At 51.2% G+C, this 27,802-nt stretch overlaps 2 protein-coding genes across 6 annotated transcripts in view; one reads left to right on the top strand and one right to left on the bottom strand.

Moving 5' to 3' along the window:
* Positions 1–17,110, top strand: part of impdh2 (IMP (inosine 5'-monophosphate) dehydrogenase 2) — a 43,034-nt gene extending 25,924 nt beyond the window's left edge. For 3 of the 5 annotated variants that reach the window (XM_038812085.1, XM_038812084.1, XM_038812083.1), the window contains exons 10-15: positions 4,999–5,070; positions 13,348–13,491; positions 14,209–14,353; positions 15,101–15,244; positions 15,339–15,422; positions 15,977–17,110. In XM_038812085.1, coding sequence (XP_038668013.1) covers positions 4,999–5,070; positions 13,348–13,491; positions 14,209–14,353; positions 15,101–15,244; positions 15,339–15,422; positions 15,977–15,998 — 611 coding nt within the window. In that variant the 3' untranslated portion in view covers positions 15,999–17,110. The remainder of the gene's footprint in view (positions 1–4,998; positions 5,071–13,347; positions 13,492–14,208; positions 14,354–15,100; positions 15,245–15,338; positions 15,423–15,976) is intronic. The other 2 variants (XM_038812088.1, XM_038812087.1) reach the window with 1 other exon arrangement.
* Positions 17,111–17,420: 310 nt separating this feature from the next.
* Positions 17,421–27,452, bottom strand: ndufaf3 (NADH:ubiquinone oxidoreductase complex assembly factor). Its single transcript, XM_038812089.1, has 5 exons — positions 27,288–27,452; positions 24,884–25,073; positions 19,797–19,863; positions 19,388–19,488; positions 17,421–17,581 (listed from the first exon to the last, which is right to left on the bottom strand). The coding sequence occupies exons 1-5, from the start codon at positions 27,398–27,400 to the stop codon at positions 17,483–17,485; spliced, it is 570 nt and encodes a 189-aa protein (XP_038668017.1). The 5' UTR covers positions 27,401–27,452; the 3' UTR covers positions 17,421–17,482.
* Between the last annotated feature and the right edge of the window lie 350 nt (positions 27,453–27,802).

Here is a 27,802-nt window from a genome sequence, read left to right as displayed (position 1 = left end):
GGCTGCTTTTGACAGGTGAAAGTCTGATTGTCCTCCTGTCGATTTATTTACAGCGGGTTCCACAAATATAACAGTTTTTTTTTATTGTATTTTTGGGGCTATAATCAAACTTGGGAAACTCTGAAGTGTCAGAATTGCCACTGACTTGGGAGTTTATGTGACAAGAAATCTGAAGAATCCAAACTGTTTCTTGGCATCTCCAACACTGTTGTCGGGAGATCTGAAGGTTTAATGACCGAGCTGTCTGGGACGGGGGGGGGGGGGTTAGTGACTGAGCTGTCCCGGGGGGGGGGGGGGGGGGGGGTTAGTGACTGAGCTGTCGGGGGGGGGGGGTTTAATAACCGAGCTGTCTGGCGTGGGGGGGGGGGGGTTTAGTGACTGAGCTGTCTAGGACGGGGGGGGGGGGGGGGGGGGGGTTTAGTGACCGAGGTGTCCGGGGCGGGGGGGGGTCTGATCATTTGGTTGTGTTGAACACGTGTAAGACAAAAGTTAGACCTCATTCTGGGAGCACTACCTGAGGAAGGAGGTGAAGACAATGGGGAGAGAACAGAGGGGATTCACAGGGTTGATTCCAAAGTTAAGGAAGGTCAGTGGGCAGCACGGTAGCACAGTGGTTAGCACTGTTGTTTCACGTCTCCAGTGTCCCAGGTTCGATTCCCGGCTTGGGTCACTGTCTGTGCGGAGTCTGCACATCCTCCCCGTGTCTGAGTGGGTTTCCTCCGGGTGCTCCGGTTTCCTCCCACAGTCCAAAGATGTGCAGGTTGGGTGGACTGGCCATGATAAATTACCCTTAGGGTCCAAAAAAGGTTAGTTGGGGTTACGGGAATAGGGTGGAGGTGTGGAGATGGAGAGGAGATGTGGGCTTGGGTAGGGTGCTCTTTCCGGGGGCGGGGTGCGGACTCGCTGGGCGGGGTGCAGACTCACTGGGCCGGGCGTGGGCTCGCTGGGCCGGGCGCGGGCTCGCTGGGCCGGGCTCGCTGGGCCGGGTGCGGGCTACTTGGGCCGGGCTCGCTGGGCCGGGCTCGCTGGGCCGGGTGCGGGCTCGCTGGGCCGGGGGGGGGCTCGCTGGGCCGGGCTCGCTGGGCCGGGTGGGGGCTCGCTGGGCCGGGACTCGCACTCGCTGGGCCGGGTGGGGGCTCGCTGGGCCGGGTGGGGGCTCGCTCGGGTGGGGGCTCGCTGGGCCGGGCTCGCTGGGCCGGGTGGGGGCTCGCTGGGCCGGGTGGGGGCTCGCTGGGCCGGGCTCGCTGGGCGGGGGGGGGCTCGCTCGGGTGGGGGCTCGCTGGGCCGGGCTCGCTGGGCCGGGTGGGGGCTCGCTGGGCCGGGTGGGGGCTCGCTGGGCCGGGCTCGCTGGGCGGGTGGGGCTCGCTCGGGTGGGGGCTCGCTGGGCCGGGCTCGCTGGGCCGGGTTCGCTGGGCCGGGCTCGCTGGGCCGGGCTCGCTGGGCCGGGTGGGGGCTCGCTCGGGTGGGGGCTCGCTGGGCCGGGCTCGCTGGGCGGGTGGGGGCTCGCTGGGCCGGGCTCGCTGGGCGGGTGGGGGCTCGCTCGGGTGGGGGCTCGCTGGGCGGGTGGGGGCTCGCTGGGCCGGGCTCGGACTTGCTGGGCCGGGTGGGGGCTCTCTGGGCCGGGTGGGGGCTCGCTGGGCCGGGTGGGGGCTCTCTGGGCCGGGTGGGGGCTCGCTGGGCCGGGTGGGGGCTCGCTGGGCGGGTGGGGGCTCTCTGGGCCGGGTGGGGGCTCGCTGGGCCGGGTGGGGGCTCGCTGGGCCGGGTGGGGGCTCGCTGGGCCGGGTGCGGGCTCGCTGGGCCGGGTGGGGGCTCGCTGGGCTGGGTGGGGGCTCGCTGGGCCGGGCTCGCTGGGCCGGGTGGGGGCTCGCTGGGCCGGGTGGGGGCTCGCTGGGCCGGGTGCGGGCTCGCCGGGTGGGGGCTCGCTGGGCCGGGTGGGGGCTCGCTGGGCCGGGCTCGCTGGGCCGGGCTCGCTGGGCGGGTGGGGGCTCGCTGGGCGGGTGGGGGCTCGCTGGGCCGGGTGGGGGCTCGCTGGGCGGGTGGGGGCTCGCTGGGCCGGGCTCGCTGGGCGGGTGGGGGCTCGCTCGGGTGGGGGCTCGCTGGGCCGGGCTCGCTGGGCGGGTGGGGGCTCGCTGGGCGGGTGGGGGCTCGCTCGGGTGGGGGCTCGCTGGGCCGGGCTCGCTGGGCCGGGTGGGGGCTCGCCGGGCCGGGTGGGGGCTTGCTGGGCCGGGTGGGGGCTCGCTGGGCCGGGTGGGGGCTCGCTGGGCCGGGTGGGGGCTCGCTGGGCCGGGTGGGGGCTCGCTGGGGTATTGATTGGGGTATTGAAAAGGGAATTGGATTCCTGCTGAAAAGAGATTGTGCGAGGGTACGGGGATACGGCTGGTGAGTGGGACAAGCTAGAATGATCTTTCAGAGTCAGTGCAGACTTGATGGGCCAAGTGGCCTCCTGCTGCACTGGAAAGATTGTGATTCTTTCAATTGCTAAAACTACAAATGACAAAACTGGGAAATGTTATAAATTGGGATTGAAAGTGATAAAGTTGACATGGACAGGCTGGTGGACTGGGCAGACAAGTGGCAGATGAAGTTTAATGCAGACAAGTATGAAGTGATTCATTTTAATGGGAATAACAGTGACAAGAAAATAATGGACACAAATCTAAAGTGGGTGCAGAAGCAGAGAGCCCTGGATGTGTGTGTATGTCATTGAAGGGCCCGGTACAGAGCGAGAGCACAATGCAGCATCTTGGGTTTTATTCATAGGGGCATAATAATATTCACTTATTGTCACAAGTAGGTTTGAATGGAGTTACTGTGAAAAGCCCCTAGTCGCCACATTCCAGCGCCTGTTCAGGGAGGCTGGTACGGGAATTGAACCCGCGCTGCTGGCCTTGTTCTGCATTACAAGCCAGCTGTTTAGCCCACTGTGCCATAGGGGTTATGATTAACTTTTGTAAAACATTCCGGCCTCAGGTGGGGTGCATACAACAAAAACAATTAAGAATCAAGAGGAGGCCGCTCAGCCCCTTGGATGCTAGCCCATTCAATAAGATCATGGCTGATCTGATTGCAACCTCAACCTCACTTTCCGTTCACCCCAGATAACCTTTCACCCCTGAACTTTTCAAGTCCCTTCTCACTCTTCTAAACTCCAGCAAATACAAGCTCAGCCTGTCTAATCTTTCCTCGAAGACAATCCTGCCATTCCTGGTGTTAGTCTGGTGAATGTTGGAATCTATGGAATTCCTTGCCCAGTGAAGCAGTTGAGGCTCCTTCATTACATGTTTTTAAGGTAAAGATAGATAGTTTTTTGAAGAATAAAGGGATTAAGGGTTATGGTGTTCGGGCCGGAAAGTGGAGCTGAGTCCACAAAAGATCAGCCATGATCTAATTGAATGGCGGAGCAGGCTCGAGGGGCCAGATGGCCTACTCCTGCTCCTAGTTCTTATGTTCTTATGTTCTCGAAACTGCTTCCGATGCATTTACATCCTTAAATAAACCGACCAATCCTGTGCCTAATACTCCAGGTGTGTTCACACTAAACAACCTCTCTACGTCTGTAACCAATTCCCCTCACGATAAACAACAACATTCTATTTGCTTTCCTAATTACTCGCTGTACCTGTATACCAGCCTTTGTGATTCATGCTCCAGGACACCCAGATCCCTCAGCTCTGCAGCCCATCACCATTTCGATAATGAACTTATTTATTCTTGCTGCCAACATGGATACTTTCTCACATCACACCCCATTTTCCACATCTTTGCCTATCTATGTCCTCTGTAGCCTCCTTAGTGCCTCACATCCTACCTGCTTACCTACCTGAGTCATCAGCTAATTTCGCAGCCATCCCATCACTACCGTCATCCAAGCCATTTATGTAAATTGTAAACTTTTGAGGCCCCTAACCTGATCCATGTTGACTCAGCCCGTTTGTCTTGAATGGTTCAGGTGCCCTGTTATAATATCTTTAATAATGGTTTCTAACATTTTTCATACGCCAGATATTAAGCCAACTGGTCTGTAGTTTACTGCTTTCTCCCTCCCTCCCTTTCTAAATAAAGGATTTACATTTGCTATTCTCCAATCTTAACGGAACCTTCCCTGAATCCAGAGAGTTTGGGGAAATTGAAACCAACGCATCAATAATCTCATCAGCCGTTTCCTTTACTCCCTGAGGATCAAGCCGTGGATCTGGGGATTTGTCAACCCACAAACCCAACAATTTCCCCGAGTTCTTCCCTCCCTTCCAGATCCTGGTTTACAGGATTGTGTCCACAGTTTGGGATGAGTGTGAGAGGAGCAGGAAAGATTTATCAAGACTGGGACCTGTGCACAAGGATTGCAGTTTGAGGAGGCAGAAGAAGCATTTTTCTCCTTGGGAAAGGTTATGGGGATGTTTAATCGAGGTGTTCAAAATAAAATAGTTTCAACACCATAAATAAGGAGAAAAGGGCGGCACGGCAGTTAGCACTGCTGCCTCACAGCGCCAGAGACCCGGGTTCAATTCCGACTTCAGGACGGTCTGTGCGGAGTCTGCACGTCCTCCCTGTGTCTGCGTGGGTTTCCTCCGGGTGCTCCGGTTTCCTCCCACAGTCCAAAGATGTGCATGTTTGGTGGATTGGCCATGCTAAATTGCCCCTTGTCCTTGAGTCAGGTGGGATTACGGGGATAGGGTCGGGGAGTGGGCCGAGGTACAGTGCTCTTTCAGAGGGTGAGTATAGAATCGATGGGCCAAATGGTCACCACTTGTGGCAGGAGGATTGGTAACCAAAGGGACACCGATGATTCGCAAAAGAACCAGAGAGTGAAATATATAGGATGGCGGAGTTTGGACAAGGGTCAGAGAGCAGAGTGGTCGAGTACCCCGGATGATTGAATTGCTAGTTGCCGTGTAACAGGGCTGCTGGATCCTCTCCCAGGCTGCTTCCTGTCCCCCTCGCTCTGTGATGCACAAAGCTTTCTGCTGTAATCTCCATCTGTCTCTCTCTGATCTGCAGCAGCACCCAGGATTCCTCCAGACATTAAAACTCTCAGCCCCAAACTCCCAACAACCATCAATGGGTCTTTTAGTAAGTGCTTTTCAAAGCCTGTTGTGTTGGAGACTGGAACGTGATTGGCTGTGCACTCAACATTTGCTTCTATTTGTTATGTCGCCCCCCCCCCCCCCCCCCCCCCCCCCCAAAAGCCTGATCTAACAGCTGAAACAAAACTGTCCTCCGAATATCGGTCATGTATCAATACGATTAACTTTGCTCACATAGTGTCTGAAGCTGCTGGTGGTACGACCTTGGGAGCCTTTAGTCAGTAAAATTGAAGGACCCTCATGTTCACACACACACACACTGACTCTCACTGGGGTACGGGTTCCACACACACTGACACTCACTGGGGTACGGGTTCCCGCACACACTGACTCTCACTGGGGTACGGGTCCCACACACACTGACACTCACTGGGGTACGGGTCCCACACACATTGACTCTCATTGGGGTACGGGTCCCACACACACTGACTCTCACTGGGGTACGGGTCCCACACACACTGACTCTCAAAGGGGTACGGGTACCACACACACTGACTCTCACTGGGGTACGGGTCCCACACACATTGACTCTCACTGGGGTATGGGTCCCACACACACTGACTCTCACTGGAGTACAGTTCCACACACACTGACTCACTGGGGTACGGGTCCCCCACACACTGATTCTCACTGGGGTATGGGTCCCACACACACTGACTCTCACTGGGGTACGGGTCCCACACACATTGACTCTCACTGGGGTACGGGTCCCACACACACTGACTCTCGCTGTGGTACGGGTCCCCCACACACTGACTCTTACTGGGGTACGGGTTCCACACACACTGACTCTCACTGGGGTACGGGTTCCACACACACTGACTCTCACTGGGGTACGGTTCCACACACTGACTCTCACTGGGGTCCCACACACACTGACTCTCACTGGGGCACGGGTCCCACACACATTGACTCTCACTGGGGTACGGGTCCCACACACACTGACTCTCACTGGGGTCCCACACACACTGACTCTCACTGGGGTACGGGTCCCACACACACTGACTCTCACTGGGGTACGGGTCCCACACACACTGACTCTCACTGGGGTACGGGTCCCACACATACTGACTCGCACTGGGGTACGGGTCCCACATACACTGACTCTCACTGGGGTACGGGTCCCACACACACTGACTCTCACTGGGGTACGGGTCCCACACATACTGACTCGCACTGGGGTACGGGTCCCACATACACTGACTCTCACTGGGGTACGGGTCCCACACACACTGACTCTCACTGGGGTACGGGTCCCACACACACTGTCTCTCTGTGGACAGGGTTACCGATGGAGAAATTTTGCGTTCTGTTCGGTCCTGACTGATGACTACTACGTGCCACTAATTTGAATCAATTGGCCCAGTTTCTATGGTCTCTGCAATGAACATCTTTCTGTAACCTGGGATTCAATGGGCTTCTCCCACCTGTTTGTGCAACGATTCGCTCAACTTCCACACTTGGGGAAATTCTTGATCTGTTGTTTGTATGGATACAATTTGAATAGATTCTGTGGTCTCCCATTGGACCTTCAAATCTCCAGCCACAGACCGACACATCACTTCATTCAAATCAATCTGACAGTCTCTGAGAGATGTACAGTCTGGATTTGTAGTGAATACTGCACAGTACAGACTGCCCCAGGAGTATTTCCTGGCATAGTGGGAGCTTTACTCTGTATCTAACCCCGTGCTGTACCTGTCCTGGGAGTGTTTGATGGGGACAGTATAGAGGGAGCTTTACCCTGTATCTAACCCCGTGCTGTACCTGTCCTGGGAGTGTTTGATGGGGACAGTGTAGAGGGAGCTTTACTCTGTATCTAACCCCGTGCTGTACCTGTCCTGGGAGTGTTTGATGGGGACAGTGTAGAGGGAGCTTTACTCTGTATCTAACCCCGTGCTGTACCTGTCCTGGGAGTGTTTGATGAGGACAGTGTAGAGGGAGCTTTACTCTGTATCTAACCCCGTGCTGTACCTATCCTGGGAGTGTTTGATGGGGACAGTGTAGAGGGAGCTTTACTCTGTATCTAACCCCGTGCTGTACCTATCCTGGGAGTGTTTGATTGGGACAGTGTAGAGGGAGCTTTACCCTGTATCTAACCCCGTGCTGTACCTGTCCTGGGAGTGTTTGATGGGGACAGTGTAGAGGGAGCTTTACTCTGTATCTAACCCCGTGCTGTACCTGTCCTGGGAGTGTTTGCTGGGGACAGTGTAGAGGGAGCTTTACCCTGTATCTAACCCCGTGCTGTACCTGTCCTGGGAGTGTTTGATGGGGACAGTGTAGAGGGAGCTTTACCCTGTATCTAACCCCGTGCTGTACCTGTCCTGGGAGTGTTTGATGGGGACAGTGTAGAGGGAGCTTTACTCTGTATCTAACCCCGTGCTGTACTTGTCCTGGGAGTGTTTGATGGGGACAGTGTAGAGGAGCTTTACTCTGTATCTAACCCCGTGCTGTACTTGTCCTGGGAGTGTTTGATGGGGACAGTGTAGAGGGAGCTTTACTCTGTATCTAACCCCGTGCTGTACTTGTCCTGGGAGTGTTTGATGGGGACAGTGTAGAGGGAGCTTTACTCTGTATCTAACCCCGTGCTGTACTTGTCCTGGGAGTGTTTGATGGGGACAGTGTAGAGGGAGCTTTACTCTGTATCTAACCCCGTGCTGTACTTGTCCTGGGAGTGTTTGATGGGGACAGTGTGTCTAACCCCGTGCTGTACCTATCCTGGGTGTTGTACAGTCTCTGCAGTGACTGGCTAGATTCTGATTAACCTCTGGTTGATTCTCACCTCGTCACTGCAGGAACCCTGCTTCACACTCTGGAGTCTCATTTCCATCTACTTAAACAATCTGCTGCACGATTGCCGCTTGTATTGACAAGGCATGCTGTGGATATTGCTGTGACCTGTTAGATTGTTAAAGCTGACATATAACCCGCTCATGCTGTACCGTTATTTTCACATTTTAAAGTGTAATATTTATAGTGATGTTTGGAGTCTGTGCAATTGGGAATCTTGGGCCATCTTAAAGCACCATCACTGCCAGTCCGCACCTGGGACACCAATCGGGAGAGATATGAGACAGTGACGTGGGTACAAGACTCTCTCACAGCAGGATCAGTGAGACGGGTATAAGACTCTCTTACAGTAGGGACAGTGAGGCGGGTATAAGACTTACAGCAGGGACAGTGACGCTGTTATAAGACTCGCAGCAGGATCAGTGAGACGGGTATAAGACTCTCTTACAGCAGGCTCAGTGAGGTGGGTATATTGACTCGCTCACAGAGTCAGTGAGGTGGGTATATTGACTCGCTCACCGGGTCAGTGAGGTGGGTATATTGACTCGCTCACAGGGTCAGTGAGGCGGGTATATTGACTCGCTCACAGGGTCAGTGAGGTGGGTATATTGACTCGCTCACCGGGTCAGTGAGGCGGGTATATTGACTCGCTCACCGGGTCAGTGAGGTGGGTATATTGACTCGCTCACAGGGTCACTGAGGCGGGTATCAGACCTAGGGTCAGTGAGGCGGGTATAAGACTCACAGGGTCACTGAGGCGGGTATCAGACCTAGGGTCAGTGAGGCGGGTATAAGACTCACGGTCAGTGAGGCGGGTATATTGACTCGCTCACAGGGTCAGTGAGGCGGGTATATTGACTCGCTCACAGGGCCAGTGAGGTGGGTATATTGACTCGCTCACAGGGCCAGTGAGGTGGGTATATTGACTCGCTCACAGGGCCAGTGAGGTGGGTATATTGACTCGCTCACAGGGCCAGTGAGGTGGGTATATTGACTCGCTCACAGAGTCAGTGAGGCGGGTATATTGACTCGCTCACAGGGTCAGTGAGGTGGGTATATTGACTCGCTCACAGGGCCAGTGAGGTGGGTATATTGACTCGCTCACAGGGCCAGTGAGGTGGGTATATTGACTCGCTCACAGGGCCAATGAGGTGGGTATATTGACTCGCTCACAGGGTCAGTGAGGTGGGTATATTGACTCGCTCACCGGGTCAGTGAGGCGGGTATATTGACTCGCTCACAGGGTCACTGAGGCGGGTATAAGAATCACAGGGTCACTGAGGCGGGTATCAGACCTAGGGTCAGTGAGGCGGGTATAAGACTCACGGTCAGTGATGCGGGTATATTGACTCGCTCACAGGGTCAGTGAGGCGGGTATATTGACTCGCTCACAGGGTCAGTGAGGTGGGTATATTGACTCGCTCACAGGGTCAGTGAGGCGGGTATATTGACTCGCTCACAGGGTCAGTGAGGTGGGTATATTGACTCGCTCACAGGGTCAGTGAGGCGGGTATATTGACTCGCTCACCGGGTCAGTGAGGCGGGTATATTGACTCGCTCACAGGGTCAGTGAGGCGGGTATATTGACTCGCTCACAGGGTCAGTGAGGCGGGTATATTGACTCGCTCACAGGGTCACTGAGGCGGGTATCAGACTCGGTCAGTGAGGCGGGTATCAGACCTAGGGTCAGTGAGGCGGGTATATGACTCACAGGGTCAGTGAGGCGGGTATATGACTCACCGGGTCAGTGAGGCGGGTATATGACTCACAGGGTCAGTGAGGCGGGTATATGACTCACAGGGTCAGGGAGGCGGGTATATTGACTCACAGGGTCAGGGAGGCGGGTATATTGACTCGCTCACAGGGTCAGTGAGGCGGGTATAAGACTCACAGGGTCAGTGAGGCGGGTATAAGACTCACGGTGAGGGAGGCGGGTATATTGACTCGCTCACAGGGTCAGTGAGGCGGGTATATGACTCACAGGGTCAGTGAGGCGGGTATAAGACTCACGGTGAGGGAGGCGGGTATATTGACTCGCTCACAGGGTCAGTGAGGCGGGTATATGACTCTCAGGGTCAGTGAGGCGGGTATAAGACTCACGGTGAGGGAGGCGGGTATATTGACTCGCTCACAGGGTCAGTGAGGCGGGTATAAGACTCACAATCACAGCAAACCCAAATATTAATAACTGCACCTTTGAGCATTTATATATCATAATTTCTCTAGATTCTAACAGTAAATTGATGTGGGTGCGGTTTTGCCTTAATATTACTGGACGAACAATCCATGGAATGTGAGTTTGAATTCTACATGTTGTTACGATCTCAGCTGATTATCTCATAAATATTTCCAAACTCCACTCAAAGACCTGCCTTACAATCTTCAAACAATGCTTTCCCTCAGCTGTTTTCACCAAGGATCCACTTCCAGGATTTCTAACTCTCTTTTCAGTATTCCTCTGTTTTGAATAGCCACATGCATTCAAAGGTCCGCATAATCTCTCTGATGCCCAGCCACCAATAGAACACAACTTCATTGGCTGTGTTACGGTTACCAACCTTAGGACTGCTTCAGATATCTGCTCTCTCTCAGGCCAACCTCATCAGGTCTGCCCATTTCTACTCTGTTTTTACCTTCAATGAACAGCACCTTGTTGAAATTCCAGTTCCCTTTTATTCCTTTCATTTTAAACTCCCTGGAACCTCTTTTCATTCTCTGGTTTTAGGACAAACTGTTCTTTCTGGGAATTGGTTTCTTTCCCATCGCTCCTTTCGTCTACTTCCGGCAGACCTGTGAGAGCTGCCCTCTTTCTCCCTACCTACTTCCTAGGGTTCGGTTTAAACTAAATTCAAATGGTCCTTTCAATTTAAAGGTGGCCCCTGGTTGCTAAGCAACAGCTTATTCATTCTCTGTATGCTGTTGTTTGCTTTTCACGTCATAAACTCAAAGTACAATTTGAAACAAACCCAAAACCCTGCATACTTGCAAACACCTTTGTTTAACGTGAGTCTGATTGAAGTTTTACCCTTTCTTACACAGAAATTAATTTAAACGCACTTAAATCCATGCCTTATTTCTAATATCCAACAGCACAAGCATAGGTTCTTTTTAAGCTGCTTTTGCTTCCTGACAACGTGGAGATGCAATAATAAGAAAATTAATCCAGAATAGCTCGCAGTTAAAATGCCCATGATTTTGTCGATTGTAATAAAAACCCATCTGGTTCACTAATGTCCTTTAGGGAAGGAAATCTGCCGTCCTTGCCCAGTCTGGCCTACATGTGACTCCAGACCCACAGCGATGTCGTTGACTCTTAACTGCCCCCCTCAGAAATGGCCCAAATATCAGCGGTTACGGCGACAGCTGAGCGAGTCAGATCCCAGAGTGAGGTCTGTCTTACTGATCAGAAATCATTTTCATATTGTGAAAATGAGGAGGAAGAGCTACTGACCCCAAAAGCATAGGACTCCAATAACACCTTTTATTTAAAAAAATTGTTAAAAAGACAAAAACCTAAGAGGACAGGATTAAAGTTACACGGTTAAACAGTCTTAACAGATCAACCCCCGAAAAACAGCTTATTCGTGAGTTTCCAAGTAAACTAGCTTCTTAGCAGCAATATATTAATGATTTGGTCGAGGGAAATAAATGTAGTATTTGCAAATGATACAAAGTTGGATGGGAGGGTAAGCTGTGAGGAGGATGCAGAGATGGTTCAGCGGGATTTGGACAGGCTGGGTGAGTGGGCACATGCACGGCAGATGCAGTATAATGTGGATAAATGTGAGGTTATTCACTTCGGTAGCAAAAATAGGAAGGCAGATTATTATTTGAATGGATGTAAATTGAGTGTGGTGGATACTCAGTGAGATCTTGGTGTCCTCGTGCCTCAGTCACTGAAAGTAAGTGCGCAGGTACAGGAGGCAGCAAAGAAGGCAAATGGTATGTTGGCCTTCATAGCGAGAGGATTTGAATATAGGAATGGAGATGTTTTACTGCAATTGTATCGGGTATTGGTCAGGCCACACCTGGAGTATTCTCTGCAGTTTTGGTGTCCTTATCTGAGGAAGGATGTTCTTGCTATGGAGGGAGAGCAGCGAAGGTTTACCAGGCTGATTCCTGGGACGGCGGGACTGTCATATGAGGAGAGACTAAGTCGGTTCGGATTACATTCATTGGAGTTTAGAAGAGTGAGAGGGGATCTCATAGAAACTTACAAAATTCTAACAGGATTAGACAGGGTAGATTCAGAAAGAATGTTCCCGATGGTGGGGGAGTCCAGAACTAGGGGTCATAGTTTGAGGATAAGAGGTAAACCTTTTAGGATTGAGGTGAGGAGAAATTTCTTCACCCAGAGAGTGGGGTGAATCTGTGGAATTCACTATCACAGAAAGTAGTTACGGTGAAAACGTTGTGTAATTTCAACAAGGAATTAGATACAGCTCTTGGGGGTAAACGGATCAAAGGATATGGGGAGAAGGCGGGATCAGCCATGATCATAATGAATGGAGCAGCAGGCTCGAAGGGCCGAATGGCCTCCTCCTGCTTCTGTTTTACTTTGGAGGATGTTTCTATGTTACCCCTTATCGATTTTTAACCATGAAAATCCAGTAATATTACCCAAGTCAAATAATTGTTACCACTTTATTAACGGGTATAGCACACGACTTCTCTTTGATGTGGAATCCAAAAAGGAGATTCATAAACAAACTGTTTCCCAAACAAAGACTCTTCTGGCTCAACACTGGATGGCTGCCTCCAATTCAAAACTTTAACAGCAACTCACACATAAAGGTGCTGGATCTCTGAGCTATACCCCTCCGTCACAACTCCAGTTAAATGCTGTTCCTTAAACATCTTCTTCCCTTATATCTCCGACTTAATTTCCTCAAACATCTCTTTGAACTCAACTTCTCCAAATATAAAGATCTTGTTTTTCTATTTCACCTCTATGTTTGGGTCAGTAAAATTTCATATCTCTTCCTCATTCATAGAACCTTTGTAAGATGTAATGGGTTTCTTATCAGCTCTGAACTCCCGTTTCAAATTCAGCAGCTGGAAAATCAAGTTTCCCACAATGAGATTCAACTTATTTACTTGCAGCTCAACCTCACCATAACCTCTCTTTACAAATACACCAACCAAACACCTTGAACCCTTAGCCCTCCCAGACAACCTATCTCTACTAACCTTCCCCTGTTTAGTTAATCATGCATGCACACGCACACGTGTTTCTTTACCTACCCAGAAAACAAATAAAGATCCCTCATCAGAGTTCAGAACCTTAAGCATTTCAATCAGGTGCCTCATCCACTGAGAGGAGATTAGAAAAGGTCAGCAAATGTTGGCCTCGCCAAGTATAAGAGTTTAATTGTAAAATGTTAGGGTGATGTCCTGGGGCCTGAGCTGCTTCAGGGATTGGATTGCCATACGCTCTCGTACTGACTGATTTCCTGTTTGTTCCTGGCTCCAGTGCTGGCTGTGGGCAGACCTCAAGCCACAGCCGTTTACAAGGTCGCAGAGTACGCAAGGAGATTTTCTGTTCCTGTGATAGCAGACGGTGGGATTCAGACCGTTGGCCACATTGCCAAGGCCCTGGCACTGGGAGCATCGACTGGTAAGTGAACCACTGACCACATAGAGGCAGAAAAAGCAAAACTCCAGTCTCTGAATTAATTTGGTTTTAAATGTTAAATAGAAAGAAGCTCTGGAGTCAGTCCATGTCGGTGCTGACTTCACTTGAACCAGCAGCTGGGTGACCCGCCTGTCAGCAGTGGTCCCCCGGCATCTACCTTTATGCTTCACTTGATTAGGACACCGGTTTGTGAAACAGTCTTGTTGTTAGGAGCCAGCATGTCAGTGGGACTCTGGGTAACACTCATTTCTGAATAAATAATGTGCTGGGTTTAAATCTCAGTCAGAGACTTGACCACAAAATCCAGGATAACACAACGAATTCAGTACTGAGGGAGTGCTGCACTGTCAGAGGGTCAGTACTGAGGGAGTGCCGCACTGTCAGAGGGTCAGTACTGAGGGAGAGCCGCACTGTCAGAGGGTCAGTACTGAGGGAGTGCCGCACTGTCAGAGGGTCAGTATTGAGGGAGTGCCGCACTGTCAGAGGGTCAGTACTGAGGGAGTGCTGCACTGTCAGAGGGTCAGTACTGAGGGAGTGCCGCACTGTCAGAGGGTCAGTACTGAGGGAGCTGCACTGTTTGGTGATGTCTGTCCTCAACTGAATGTAAACCATCTGTTGTAACAATTTTGAAGTTGAGCGGTAAGTTGTCCCTGGTTTCCAGGTGGCTTCATTAAGTTCTCTTTCTGCCCTCTCTCCCAGTGATGATGGGATCTCTGCTTGCTGCCACCAGCGAAGCTCCTGGAGAATATTTCTTCACAGATGGAGTGAGGCTAAAGAAGTATCGGGGAATGGGCTCCCTGGATGCGATGGACAAGCACATGGGGAGCCAAAACCGCTATTTTAGGTTAGTCCTGTGTAGTTGTGAATCTCTTGTGCTGTCAGTCAACCCAGTTTCATTTGGGGGAAAAAACAAGAAAATGCAGGGAAAATTCAGCAGGTCCGGCAAGATTTCTGGAGAGAAAAACAGCGTCAACACTTCGGCGGTCTGATTACTTCAGGCAGAGCCATGGAGACTGGACCTGTTTACTCGTCTCTCTCTCTCTGTCTGTCTCTCTCTGTCTGTCTCTCTCTCTCTGTGTCTGTCTCTCTCTCTCTGCCTCTCTCTCTCTCTGTCTGTCTCTCTCTCTGTGTCTCTCTGTCTCCCTCCCTCTCTGTGTCCGTCTCTCTCTCTCTGTCTCCCTCCCTCTCTCTGTCTGTCTGTCTCTCTGTCTGTCTCTCTCTGTGTCTGTCTCTTCTGTCTCCCTCCCTCTCTGTGTCCGTCTCTTTCTGTGTCTGTCTCCCTCCCTCTCTGTGTCCGTCTCTCTCTCTGTATCCGTCTCTCTCTCTCTGTATCCGTCTCTCTCTCTCTCTCTGTATCCGTCTCTCTCTGTGTCTGTCTCTCTCTCTCTGTCTGTCTCTCTCTCTCTCTTTCTGTCTCTCTCTCTCTGTCTGTCTCTCTCTCTCTCTGTGTCTGTCTCTCTCTCTCTGTCTGTCTCTCTCTCTGTGGGGGGGGGGGGGGCGGGGGCGTTGCCATAGGACTGCTACTGCAGGATTACAAGGGGTCTGTATGTCTGAAGTGATTAACTCAAAGTTACTCCAATCCTCTTTCCAGCGAGTCAGATAAGATCAAAGTGGCTCAGGGAGTATCTGGCGCTGTCCAGGACAAGGGCTCCATCCACAAATTTGTTCCCTACCTGATTGCTGGGATCCAACATGGCTGCCAGGACATTGGAGCCAAGAGTCTGTCACAGCTCAGGTATGACTGTGTTCTTCAGCTCTCCTGCTGTCCTCACCCTCTTCTTGTCGCCCTCCCTGTGTTGCATCAATGACTGACTCTGTACTCTTTCTAGAGCGATGATGTACTCGGGGGAGCTGAAATTTGAAAAGAGAACCTTGTGTGCTCAACTGGAAGGTGGTGTTCATGGGCTGCACTCGTAAGTATTGTTGCCCGCTGCCTCTCCCTCTTTGTCCCGCTCTCGTCTACTTTCCATTTCCACTTGCATCTGTTTCATTTGTTGTGAAAGTGCTTCAGAAACACGTTCCAGCCAATCCTGTTGCACAGATTGTTATGTGACTATTTGGGGCGATGTGTAACTGGGAATCTGTCAGTAGCAAATATTCAAAGTGAATTTCATTGCTGTAGCTTCTCTCCTCCTGGGACATTCTTCAGTTTTAGCCGATATGGTGCGATGTTTCTCAGTGCCAATGCAGCCATGTCTCTGCTCCCAGACTCAGCTCCACAGGAGGTACAACTTCCACTCCTTCTAATTCTTTAACAGATTGAGACCTCTGTCCCGATCTGTGCAGCGATCTGTGTGACTCCAGACCCACAGCAATGTGATTGACTCTTAATTGCCCCCCCAAGGGCAGTTAGGGATGGGCAACAAATGCTGGCACAGCCTGCGACACCCACATCCCATAAACAAATTTTTTAAAAGAGCTGCTGAATATCTGAGATCGTGATTTTTCTCTTCCTTTTTTTCCCCAGATATGAAAAGAGACTTTTCTAGAAATTCCAGTCTCATGCCAGGATTCTATTTCTCATCATTTCCTGCCAAATTTCCAAAGATCCTATTTCAATCTTTCATCAGCTTGAAATCTATATCTGGAAGCGATGGGAGAGGATGTGGGACTCAGGAATTCACACTAACTGTTTGATTCTGCATGTCTGATATCTTGGATTGCTGTATTGTGTAGATACTTTACCAAATGTGTTTTATTTTTGTTAGTGGAATAAAATTGTTTGGCATAATGTGACCTACACCGTTAAATGTCAAAGCTGCTGCTGGATGTGGCACTTTGATGTGACTGAGTTTTTACTGTGTTGGAGTTTCTAATCCCTGCACAGCCATGGAGTGTTTGTTCTCAGTTATAACATTGCACATTAACCCAGAGATTATTACTGTGACTGGTTCCTTTGCATCTGCTACTTAAGAACCAACTCTCTGAAGCATTGAGGAACTGGTATTTCGTGAAACATCCTAAATCAGAAGATGTGTCCATAAAGTCATTGGCCAGCAAGGTCCATGTTTGTGGAATAATTAATGGCTCGAAATGTTGACAGATGAATAGCATTCATTTTAAAAATGGGACTATGGCTTCGAACTGGTTGTGTAATATCTGATTCAGCATCTTAAACAGGGTTCTGATTGTAGTTTAAACTGTTCTAAAACAAATGATGTTTCAGACAAAAAACTCTTTATTCCTCTGGTGTGACCATGTTAGAAATTACATTAAAGAACAGTTTGTGAGAAAGGGCAAAGCCCTGCCAGTTGCTGCCTTGAGCAAAATCAGCTCAGCTTCTGATTAAACAGGTGAAATAAAGACCATTTTCCCTGGAAACTTCCCTCCCAGGTACCACCCCTCTCACATTCTACTGCAATGAATGTGGTGGTGGGATTGCTGCAGTTCGTGCCTAAGATGCAGAGGGTTACACAGAGACCCTGGAATCGATGTGGTTATCAGGCTCTGTTCTGATGCTTCCATAGTCAAATAGCTGACAAATACTTCCTGATTTTGGTTCATGATTTGCTCTTGGATTCTAGAGCTGGGTGCAAAGTGTAATCCGAAAACTATTGGAACCGTGCCTTCATCTTGGGCTGGAATAAAATGGTGGAAATAATGCTTCCGTTGTCTTTTTTAGCTCTGACCTTCCTAGCACTGAAAACTTTCTACTCCATTACTCGAACCAATCTAACATTTTGGTGAGTTGCTGCTACCATCAAATGGCAGAACACATTTTACCCACAGCCAATGATCATGAAGCTTTCAAATCAATGAGTCAACACAGAAATAGCTCATCTGTTCAGCTGGATTGAGGCTGTGTTAAAGTTCCCCATGAGCTCCTCCATGAACACACACCTGTCCACTCACTGACGTTGACATGAGACAATGATTTGTAACCCCTAACTTTACACAAAAACATCAACAACTTATTGACAAAAACAAATTTAATTATTCTATACAATCTGAGAAAGGTTCTCTAAACACCGAGTCATTCCAGCTCGCCAGGGATGTACTCCGGGGGAATCAGTGCGGCTGCTGTGCATCTTCTCTCACTCGTCAGGAAGTTGAAGGTCGCACAAGCATTTGGCTGCGGAGAAAAGAGGAGGGATTGGTGCAGCTGGACGGGGGGGGGGGGGGGGGGGGGGGGGGGGGTCTATATCTCAGGCCAGGCACTCCATGTGGAGCCTCCCTCCCCTCTGATGACACATTCAATAATACCCCCTCTGGTTTCGTGCGAAGACCAACAGAGTGAAACACAAACCGGATTCGAAGCAGCAGCAGGTGTTACTATTTAACATACTCCAATTCAGACCTTCAAACCACAAATGAAAGAAACACTATGGGGAAACCTGTGGAAATTACCCCCGTGAGAGTCGCTGTGTGGAACCCGTACCCCAGTGAGAGCCAGTGTGTGTGGGACCCGTACCCCAGTGAGAGTCGCTGTGTGGAACCCGTACCCCAGTGTGTGTGGGACCCGTACCCCAGTGAGAGTCGCTGTGTGGAACCCGTACCCCAGTGAGAGTCAGTGTGTGTGGGACCCGTACCCCAGTGAGAGTCAGTGTGTGTGGGACCCGTACCCCAGTGAGAGTCAGTGTGTGTGGGGCCCGTACCCCAGTGGGAGTCAGTGTGTGTGGGACCCGTACCCCAGTGGGAGTCAGCGTGTGTGGGACCCGTACCCCAGTGAGAGTCAGTGTGTGTGGGACACCAATGAGAGTTAGTGTGTGTGGGACCCGTACCCCAGTGAGAGTCAGTGTGTGTGGGACACCAGTGAGAGTCAGTGTGTGTGGGACCCATACCCCAGTGAGAGTCCGTGTGTGTGGAACCCGTATCCCAATGAGAGTTAGTGTGTGTGGGACCCGTACCCCAGTGAGAGTCAGTGTGTGTGGGACCCGTACCCCAGTGAGAGTCAGTGTGTGTGGGACACCAGTGAGAGTCAGTGTGTGTGGGACCCATACCCCAGTGAGAGTCAGTGTGTGTGGGACCCATACCCCAGTGAGAGTCCGTGTGTGTGGAACCCGTATCCCAATGAGAGTTAGTGTGTGTGGGACCCGTACCCCAGTGAGAGTCAGTGTGTGTGTGGGACCCATACCCCAGTGAGAGTCCGTGTGTGTGGAACCCGTACCCCAGTGAGAGTCAGTGTGTGTGGGACCCGTACCCCAGTGAGAGTCAGTGTGTGTGGGACCCGTACCCCAGTGAGAGTCAGTGTGTGTGGGACCCCAGTGAGAGTCAGTGTGTGTGGGACCCATACCCCAGTGAGAGTCAGTGTGTGTGGAACCCGTACCCCAGTGAGAGTCAGTGTGTGTGGGACCCGTACCCCAGTGAGAGTCAGTGTGTGTGAGACCCGTACCCCAGTGAGAGTCAGTGTGTGTGGGACCCGTACCCCAGTGAGAGTCAGTGTGTGTGGGACCCGTACCCCAGTGAGAGTCAGTGTGTGTGGGACCCTTACCCCAGTGAGAGTCAGTGTGTGTGGGACCCGTACCCCAGTGAGAGTCAGTGTGTGTGGGACCCGTACCCCAGTGAGAGTCAGTGTGTGTGGGACCCGTACCCCAGTGAGAGTCAGTGTGTGTGGGACCCGTACCGCAGTGAGAGTCAGTGTGTGTGGGACCCGTACCCCAGTGAGAGTCAGTATGTGTGGGGCCCGTACCCCAGTGAGAGTCAGTGTGTGTGGGACCCGTACCGCAGTGAGAGTCAGTGTGTGTGGGACCCGTACCGCAGTGAGAGTCAGTGTGTGTGGGACCCGTACCGCAGTGAGAGTCAGTGTGTGTGTGTGACTCAAACTGCAATGAGGGTCAGTACCAGTAAAATGGGGAAATCAATTTACTTCAAGCCTGAATTATTTCAAACTCACTCTGACTGCCCCATTGTTGTCTTGTCTCAACCTCGTGCCACTTACCGTGTCCTGTACCTCCACAGCAATCCCCTTGTTCTTCAGGAAGATCAGTAGTTTGGGGTCCAGTCTCTGGGATCGCTCACCCAAACCCAAAACCAGAATCTCTGTAAAACAATAGAATTCAGCTCGTGGAGCATGGGATTTATTATTTTATGGAATATGAGCATGTTGACTGGGCTAGCATTTACTGTCCATCCCTAATTGCCCTTGAGAAGGTGGCCGTGAGCTACCATGAACCATGGCAGTCCATGTGGTGTTCACAGAAAGTGTGCAGAATATGCCGGCTGGGGGGGGGGTGTTCCCAATAACCTTTGCAGAGTTTTCACAGAACAGCCCATTGTGTTTTCAATCTTGTACAAACCAAGATCATGTCACCGTCCTTAACATTTCAGTGCAACAGAATATTTCTCACCTATTTTCGGTTCCAGGATGTAAAAGAGAGACAGACTGTCTTCATTGACATCTTTGTAACTTCCAACCTGTACAGAGAGAAACACATCACATTGTTAACCCCTCCAGTCCTGGTCTCACCACTTCCTGTGGCTGCAGGGTCCATGGCTCCCCCTCAATATCTCCTGAGCCACTACCTCAAACTCTACGTCTGAGGTCAGTCAGACAGAAAGACGGATATCCGGTGGAGTGAGAGTGAGTGGTCACACATTTGGTGGCTCCCTTGGATGTGGAGGGTTATCGGAGTCTCATCGTGCGTCAAGTTAACCTCATCCAAGTGCAAAGGACCCACATGACGGTGGCGAGGTTAAGCCGGTTCTTTACAGGGATAGAGGATTGGTGTGTGGGGGTCCCGCGAATCACATCCATTGTTCTGGGCACGTCCGAGACCAAGGAAGTTCTGGCACGGGTTCACGGATCTGATGTGCGAGATTCTGGGTGTGGGGAAGGCCCCGAGTCCGGAGGTGGTGATGTTTCGTGTGTCGGGATTGCAGGGCAGAGAGGCCTTTGCCTCCCTGATAGCCCAGAGATGGATTTTGTTGGGCTGGAGGGACTCAGAGCTGACGGCAGGGGTTTGGCAGAACTCTTGCGATTGGAGAAGGTCAAATTCGCTTTGCGGGAGTCGGAGGAGGGGCTCACCCAGAGCACAAACTGTTCATTTATTTCTTCAAGGTGAATTGAGGGATCAGTTTGGGGGGGGGGGGGGAGGAGCTAAGGGGGGATGAATTAGAAAGACAGCGTGTGTTGGGGTTTGGTATTGGGGATGTTAGGGGCCTGCGGTTTCTGTTGATGTTTGGTCTGAGATTTTCATGTACATATGTGAAATGAAGACAAAAAACACTGACTGATTTCACTGCAGCAATCCTCCCTAACACTCAACTAAAAGCACCAATGGGGTTAATTGTTTACATAGAGTCATAGATGTTTACAGCATGGAAACAGGCCCTTCGGCCCAGCTTGTCCATGCCGCCCAATTTCTATCATTGAGCTAGTCCCACTTGTCCGTATTTGGCCCATATCCCTCTATACCCACCCTGCCCATGTAACTAATTGCTTTTTATTTTATTTTTTATTAAGGGGCAATTTAGCGTGGCCAATCCACCTATCCCGCACATCTTTGGGTTGTGGGGGCGAAACCCATGCAGACACGGGAGAATGTGCAAACTCCACACGGACAGTGACCCAGGGCCGGGATCGAACCCGGGTCCTGTGTTGTAGTTGCAGTGCTAACCACTGCGCCACATGCTGCCCATTTCTAACTTTTTGAAAGACAAAATCGTACCCACCTTTACCACTGCCTCTGGCAGCCTGTTCCAGATGCTCACCACCCTCTGTGTGGAGAAATTTCCCCTCGGGTCTCTTTTGTATCTCTCCCCTCTCACCTTAAACCTATGCCCTCTAGTTCTAGACTCCTCTACCTTTGGGAAAAGATGTTGACTATCTACCTTATCTATGCCCCTCATTATTTTCTAGATCTCTATAAGATCACCCCAAAGCCTCCTACGTTCCAGGGGAAAAGGTCCCAGCCTATCCAGCCTCTCCTTTATAACTCAGACCATCAAGTTCTGGGAGCATCCTCGTAAACCTCTTCTGCACTCTTTCTAGTTTAACAATATCCTTCCTATAATAGGGTGACCAGAACTGAACACAGTACTCCATGTGTGGCCTGTACAATGTCTTGTACAACTTCAACAAGACGTCCCAACTCCTGTATTCAATATTCTGACCAATAAAACCTAGCCTGCTGAATGCCTTCTTCACCACCCTGTCCACCGGTGGCTCCACCTTCAAGGAACTATGATCCTGTACCCCTAGATCTCTTTGTTCTGTAACTCTCCCCAACTCTCTACCATTAACTGAGTAAGTCCTGCCCTGATTTGATCGACCAAAATGCATCACCTCACATTTATCCAAATTAAACTCCATCTGCCATTCATCGGCCCACTGGCCCAATTGGTCAAGAACCTGTTGCAATCTTATATAACCTTTTCACTATCCACTAAGCCAATCTTGGTGTCATCTGCAAACTTACTAACCATGCCTCCTACATTCTCACCCAAATCATTAATATGTAAAACAAATAACAGTGGACCCAGCACCGATCCCTGAGGCACACCGTTGGTCACAGGCCTCCAGTTTGAAAAACAACCCTCCACAACCTCCCTTTGGCTTCGGACGCCGAGCCAATTTTGTATCCAATTGGCTACCTCACCCTGGATTCCGTGAGATTTAATCTTTTGCAACAATCTACCATGCGGTACCTTGTCAATGGCCTTGCTAAAGTCCAAGTAGAGAACGTCGACTGCACTGCCTCATCTACCTTCTTGGTTACCCCTTCAAAAAACTCAATCAAATTTGTGAGACATGACTTTCCCCTTACAAAGCCATGCTGACTTTCCCTAACTAGCCCTTGCCTGGCTAAATGCCTGTAGATCCTGCCCCTGAGAATATCTTCTGACAATTTACCCACTACAGAAGTACGGTTCACCGGTTTGTAGTTCACAGCCATATCCCTATAGCCCTTCTTAAACAAGGGCACAACATTTGCTACCTCCAATCTTCAGGCACCTCTCCTGTGGTTGTCAATGATTCAACTATCTCAGCTAGGGGGCCGGCAATTTCCTCCCTAGCCACCCACACCATCCTGGGATACATTTCATCAGGTCCCTTAAATGCGCTTTAATACCTCCAACACCTCCTTCTCTGTAATATGGACACTCCTCAGGACATCACTTTTTATTTCCCTAACATTCATGCTTTTCTCAATAGTAAATGCTGATGAGAAATATTCGTTTACGACCTCTCCCATACCTTGTGGATCCGCACATAGATTACCTTGTTTATCCTCTCCCTAGTCACTCTTTTACCCTTTATGTATCTGTAAAAGCTCTTTGGATTTTCCTTTGCCTTATCTGCCAAGACAATCTCATGTCCCCTTATATGCCCTCCTGATTTCTCTCAAGTCTACTCCAACAAGCCCTATACTCTTCAAGGGATCCACTTGATCCCAGCTGCCTATGCATGTCATATGCCTCCTTCTTCTTTTTGACCATGGCCTCAATATCCCGAGTAAACCAGGATTCCGTACTTCTACCAGCCTTGTCCTTCACTCTAAGAGGAATGTGCTCACCCCCAACCCTAGTTAACACCCTTTTGAAAGACTCCCAATTACCAGCTGTCCCCATGCCTGTAAACTCCCCCAATTAACTTTTGAAAGTTCCCGCCTAATACCATTGAAATTGGCCTTGCCCTAATTTAGAATTTTAACTTTTGGGCCAGAACTATCATTCTCCATAGCTATCTTAAAACTAATGGAATTATGGTCACTGGTCCCAAAGTAAATAAATAAATAATAAATAATCTTTATTATCACAAGTAGGTTTACATTAACACTGCAATGAAGTTACTGTGAAAAGCCCCTAGTCGCCACATTCCAGCATCTGTTTGGGTACACAAAGGGAGAATTCAGAATTCTCAGCTGGTACGGGAATTGAACCCGCGCTGCTGGCCTTGTTCTGCATCACAAACCAGCTGTCTAGCCCACTGAGCTAAACCAGCAAAGTGATCCCTCACTAACGCTTCCATCATCTGCTTTTCCTTATTCCCCAAGAGGTCAGGTTTTGCCCCCTCTCTAGTTGGACCATCCACATATTGAATGAGGAACTCTTCCTGAACACACTCGACAAATTTCTCCTCCGTCCAAACCCCAAGTGCTATGGCTGTCCCAGTTAATGTTGGGAAACATTAATTTTCGTCCAGAAGTATATCTGTTCGAAATATCGAGTTCGTAAAAAGGATTGCAATCAGTGTTTTACTGACCAACAGTCTTAGCAGAAGCCACAAACAGGCTGAGTGAGTTATCAGATACACACCCCCGTCTGCATCAATGGCTCCGAAGTGGAGATGCTCGATAGCTTTAAGTTCCTGGGGGTCACCATCACCAACAGTCTGTCAAGAAAGCCCAACAACGTTTCTACTTCCTACGGAAGCTAAAGAAATTTGGCATGTCTGCATTGACTCTCACAAACTTCTACAGATGTACGATAGAGAGCATCCTATCCGGCTGCATCACAGCCTGGTATGGCAGCTGCTCGGTCCAAAATCGCAAGAAGCTACAGTGTGGTGAACTCAGCCCAACGCATCACAGAAGCTTGCCACCCTCCCATTGATTCTGTCTACACCTCCCGCTGCCTCAGGAAGGCAGACAGCATTATCAGAGACCCCTAACACCCAGGCATTGCCTTCTTCCAGACCCTTCCATCAGGCAGAAGGTACAGAAGTCTGAAGATCCGTACATCCAGACATAGGAACAGCTTCATCCCCGCAGCTACTATACTCAACGATTCTGCCTTGAACTGATCTGTTCCCTGTGAGAACACTATTCACGATGCCCTATGCTGCTCTTGCTCATGTATTTGCTTTGTTTGGTCCCTTGTTCCGGACTGTAACCAATCACTGTTTGTCGATGTACCATTTGTCAATGTTCTCTGTTGATTATTGTTTTTGTCTACTATGTACGTATTGTGTACGTTCCCTTGGCCGCAGAAAAATACTTCTCACTGTACTTCGGTACATGTGGCAATAAAGCAAATCAACTTACACATTTACAGGCAGGGATTTCTCCGAGGACAGTTGTATAACACCCTCCGCAGGAAGCTTTGTTCTGGCTCCAGGGGAATTCGCGATTTGACAGCCCGGGTCAGGTGCAGACTTGGAGAATGATTCTGATTAAAACTGAAGTTTACAGCAGCAAATCAGATGGAGGTAATGTGGGCGAGGCAGATGATCAGAGGGCAGAGTGAAGGTGGGTGATCACAAATGATGCTTCAGAAAGTAAGACAACCTGAGCAGCTATTAACCCATTGTGCTTGAGAATGAAAATGTGAATTCTCCACTAATTGGCAGTGTATGTTTGTGAAGTGCACAGGGTGATAAGTATTCATCATTATCATTGTTTCCTGTCAAAGCCAAATAATGCCTTTGAATCTCATTATTTGAGATTTAATTCTACAAAAGATCAATTTTCTCAAACACCAAATCAACACTCACATTCCACTGAAGTAAGGCCTGTGGGAGCACGGCACAGGGGCCAAAAACACGGTTCCCATTAATAGTGAAGCCATGCTTGCCGTAACCATCGATGAACATGTCGCGGGATTCTCGCTCCAAAGCATTCACTCTAGTGCGCTGGTACATCTCATCATCTGAGGGAGTCATCTTGTAACCTCGACACGGCTGCCTGGAAAGAGCATCAAATCAGTGGAATTACTCCGCACATACAGGAACCTCACCAACAGAACATGTAGCTCCGCACCAACACACGTTGTGAATATTAAGCCTCCCAACTCTCTCACTCCTAAAGCGAACCTTACTGAGCAGGCTGCTTTTCACGTGTTGAAGATATCACTCAGTGATTTGGTGGCAGTGTTTCTTTTTCGATTCTCCTCTACATCACAAAGCAACATTTCATTATGATCAAGGTGTTATATAAATGTAAATTGGTGCAACTGCATTAAAGGGTCTCCAACCATTCCCTGTCCAACCTCAACTGCTGAAAAATATCCACAGGAAACTTTCTCATTTTCACAGCAAGTCAGAGGGTCAGTACTGAGGGAGTGCCGCACTGTCAGAGGGTCAGTACTGAGGGAGTGCTGCACTGTCAGAGAGTCAGTACTGAGTAAGCTCCGCACTGTCAGAGGGTCAGTACTGAGGGAGTGCCGCACTGTCAGAGGGTCAGTACTGAGGGAGTGCTGCGCTGTCAGAGGGTCAGTACTGAGGGAGTGCCGCACTGTCAGAGGGTCAGTACTGAGGGAGTGCTGCACTGTCAGAGGGTCAGTACTGAGGGAGCCCCGCACTGTCAGAGGGTCAGTACTGAGGGAGCTCCGCACTGTCAGAGGGTCAGTACTGAGGGAGTGCTGCACTGTCAGAGGGTCAGTACTGAGGGAGTGCTGCACTGTCAGAGGGTCAGTACTGAGGGAGTGCCGCACTGTCAGAGGGTCAGTACTGAGGGAGTGCTGCACTGTCAGAGGGTCAGTACTGAGGGAGTGCTACACTGTCAGAGGGTCAGTACTGAGGGAGTGCTGCACTGTCAGAGGGTCAGTACTGAGGGAGCACCGCACTGTCAGAGGGTCAGTACTGAGGGAGTGCCGCACTGTCAGAGGGTCAGTACTGAGGGAGTGCTGTACTGTCAGAGGGTCAGTACTGAGGGAGTGCCGCACTGTCAGAGGGTCAGTACTGAGGGAGTGCCGCACTGTCAGAGGGTCAGTACTGAGGGAGTGCCGCACTGTCAGAGGGTCAGTACTGAGGGAGTGCCGCACTGTCAGAGGGTCAGTACTGAGGGAGCTCCGCACTGCCAGAGGGTCAGTACTGAGGGAGTGCCGCACTGTCAGAGGGTCAGTACTGAAGGAGTGCTGCACTGTCAGAGGGTCAGTACTGAGGGAGCTCCGCACTGCCAGAGGGTCAGTACTGAAGGAGTGCTGCACTGTCAGAGGGTCAGTACTGAGGGAGCTCCGCACTGTCAGAGGGTCAGTGCTGAGGGAGTGCTGCACTGTCAGAGGGCCAGTACTGAGGGAGTGCTGCACTGTCAGAGGGTCAGTACTGGGGGAGCGCTGCACTGTCAGAGGGCCAGTACTGAGGGAGTGCCGCACTGTCAGAGGGTCAGTACTGAGGGAGTGCTGCACTGTCAGAGGGTCAGTACTGAGGGAGTGCCGCACTGTCAGAGGGTCAGTACTGAGGGAGTGCTGCACTGTCAGAGGGTCAGTACTGAGGGAGTGCTGCACTGTCAGAGGGTTAGTACTGAGGGAGTGCTGCACTGTCAGAGGGTCAGCACTGAGGGAGTGCTGCACTGTCAGAGGGTCAGTACTGAGGGAGTGCTGCACTGTCAGAGGGTCAGTACTGAGGGAGTGCCGCACTGTCAGAGGGTCAGTACTGAGGGACTGCCGCACTGTCAGAGGGTCAGTACTGAGGGAATGCAGCATGTCAGAGGGTCAGTACTGAGGGAGTGCCGCACTGTCAGAGGGTCAGTACTGAGGGAGTGCTGCACTGTCAGAGGGTCAGTACTGAGGGAGTGCTGCACTGTCAGAGGGTCAGTACTGAGGGAGTGCCGCACTGTCAGAGGGTCAGTACTGAGGGAGTGCTCCACTGTCAGAGGGTCAGTACTGAGGGAGTGCTGCACTGTCAGAGGGTCAGTACTGAGGGAGTGCTGCACTGTCAGAGAGTCAGTACTGAGGGAGTGCTGCACTGTCAGAGGGTCAGTACTGAGGGAGTGCCGCACTGTCAGAGGGTCAGTACTGAGGGAGTGCTGCACTGTCAGTGGGTCAGTACTGAGGGAGTGCCGCACTGTCAAAGGGTCAGTACTGAGGGAGTGCTGCACTGTCAGAGAGTCAGTACTGAGGGAGTGCTGCACTGTCAGAGGGTCAGTACTGAGGGAGCCGCGGGGACAGTTTTTCCTCACCTCGCTCTCCCTCTGTCCTGGCCCCGGGCCTCTCCGCTCTTTCCCAGCCCCGCTACCCGGGTCGTACACAGCCGGACGCCGGACTCGAACCGGCGACAGAGCGCGGCCGCCATTACGCGGGCTGGGCCGGGGTCAGGGGTCAGGGGTGAGCGCCAAGGAGCCCGCGGCAAGAGCGGCGCCCGCGCTCCTCCTGGCTCTCTGCCGCCACCCGCCGCCGAGCGCAGCAACTGCAGCTCCAACTCATCCTGCGCCCGGGCTTGGCCACCCCGGCTGCAGAGCAGCCCCAGCCCCAGCCTGCAGCCCCCAGCCTGCAGCCCCAAACTCCAGCCCCCAGCCTGCATCCCCAAACTCCAGCCCCCAGCCTGCATCCCCAAACTCCAGCCTCCTGCCCCAAACTCCAGCCCCCAGCCCCCAAACTCCAGCCCCCAGCCCCCAAACTCCAGCCCCCAGCCCCCAAACTCCAGCCCCCAGCCCCCAAACTCCACCCCCAGCCCCCAGCCTGCAGCCCCAAACTC

Source organism: Scyliorhinus canicula, chromosome 11 (assembly GCF_902713615.1).
Source record: "Scyliorhinus canicula chromosome 11, sScyCan1.1, whole genome shotgun sequence".
NCBI lineage: Eukaryota > Metazoa > Chordata > Chondrichthyes > Carcharhiniformes > Scyliorhinidae > Scyliorhinus > Scyliorhinus canicula.
The sequence above is the reverse complement of the archived record's forward strand: the minus strand, read 5'-3'. Positions and strand labels throughout refer to the sequence as shown.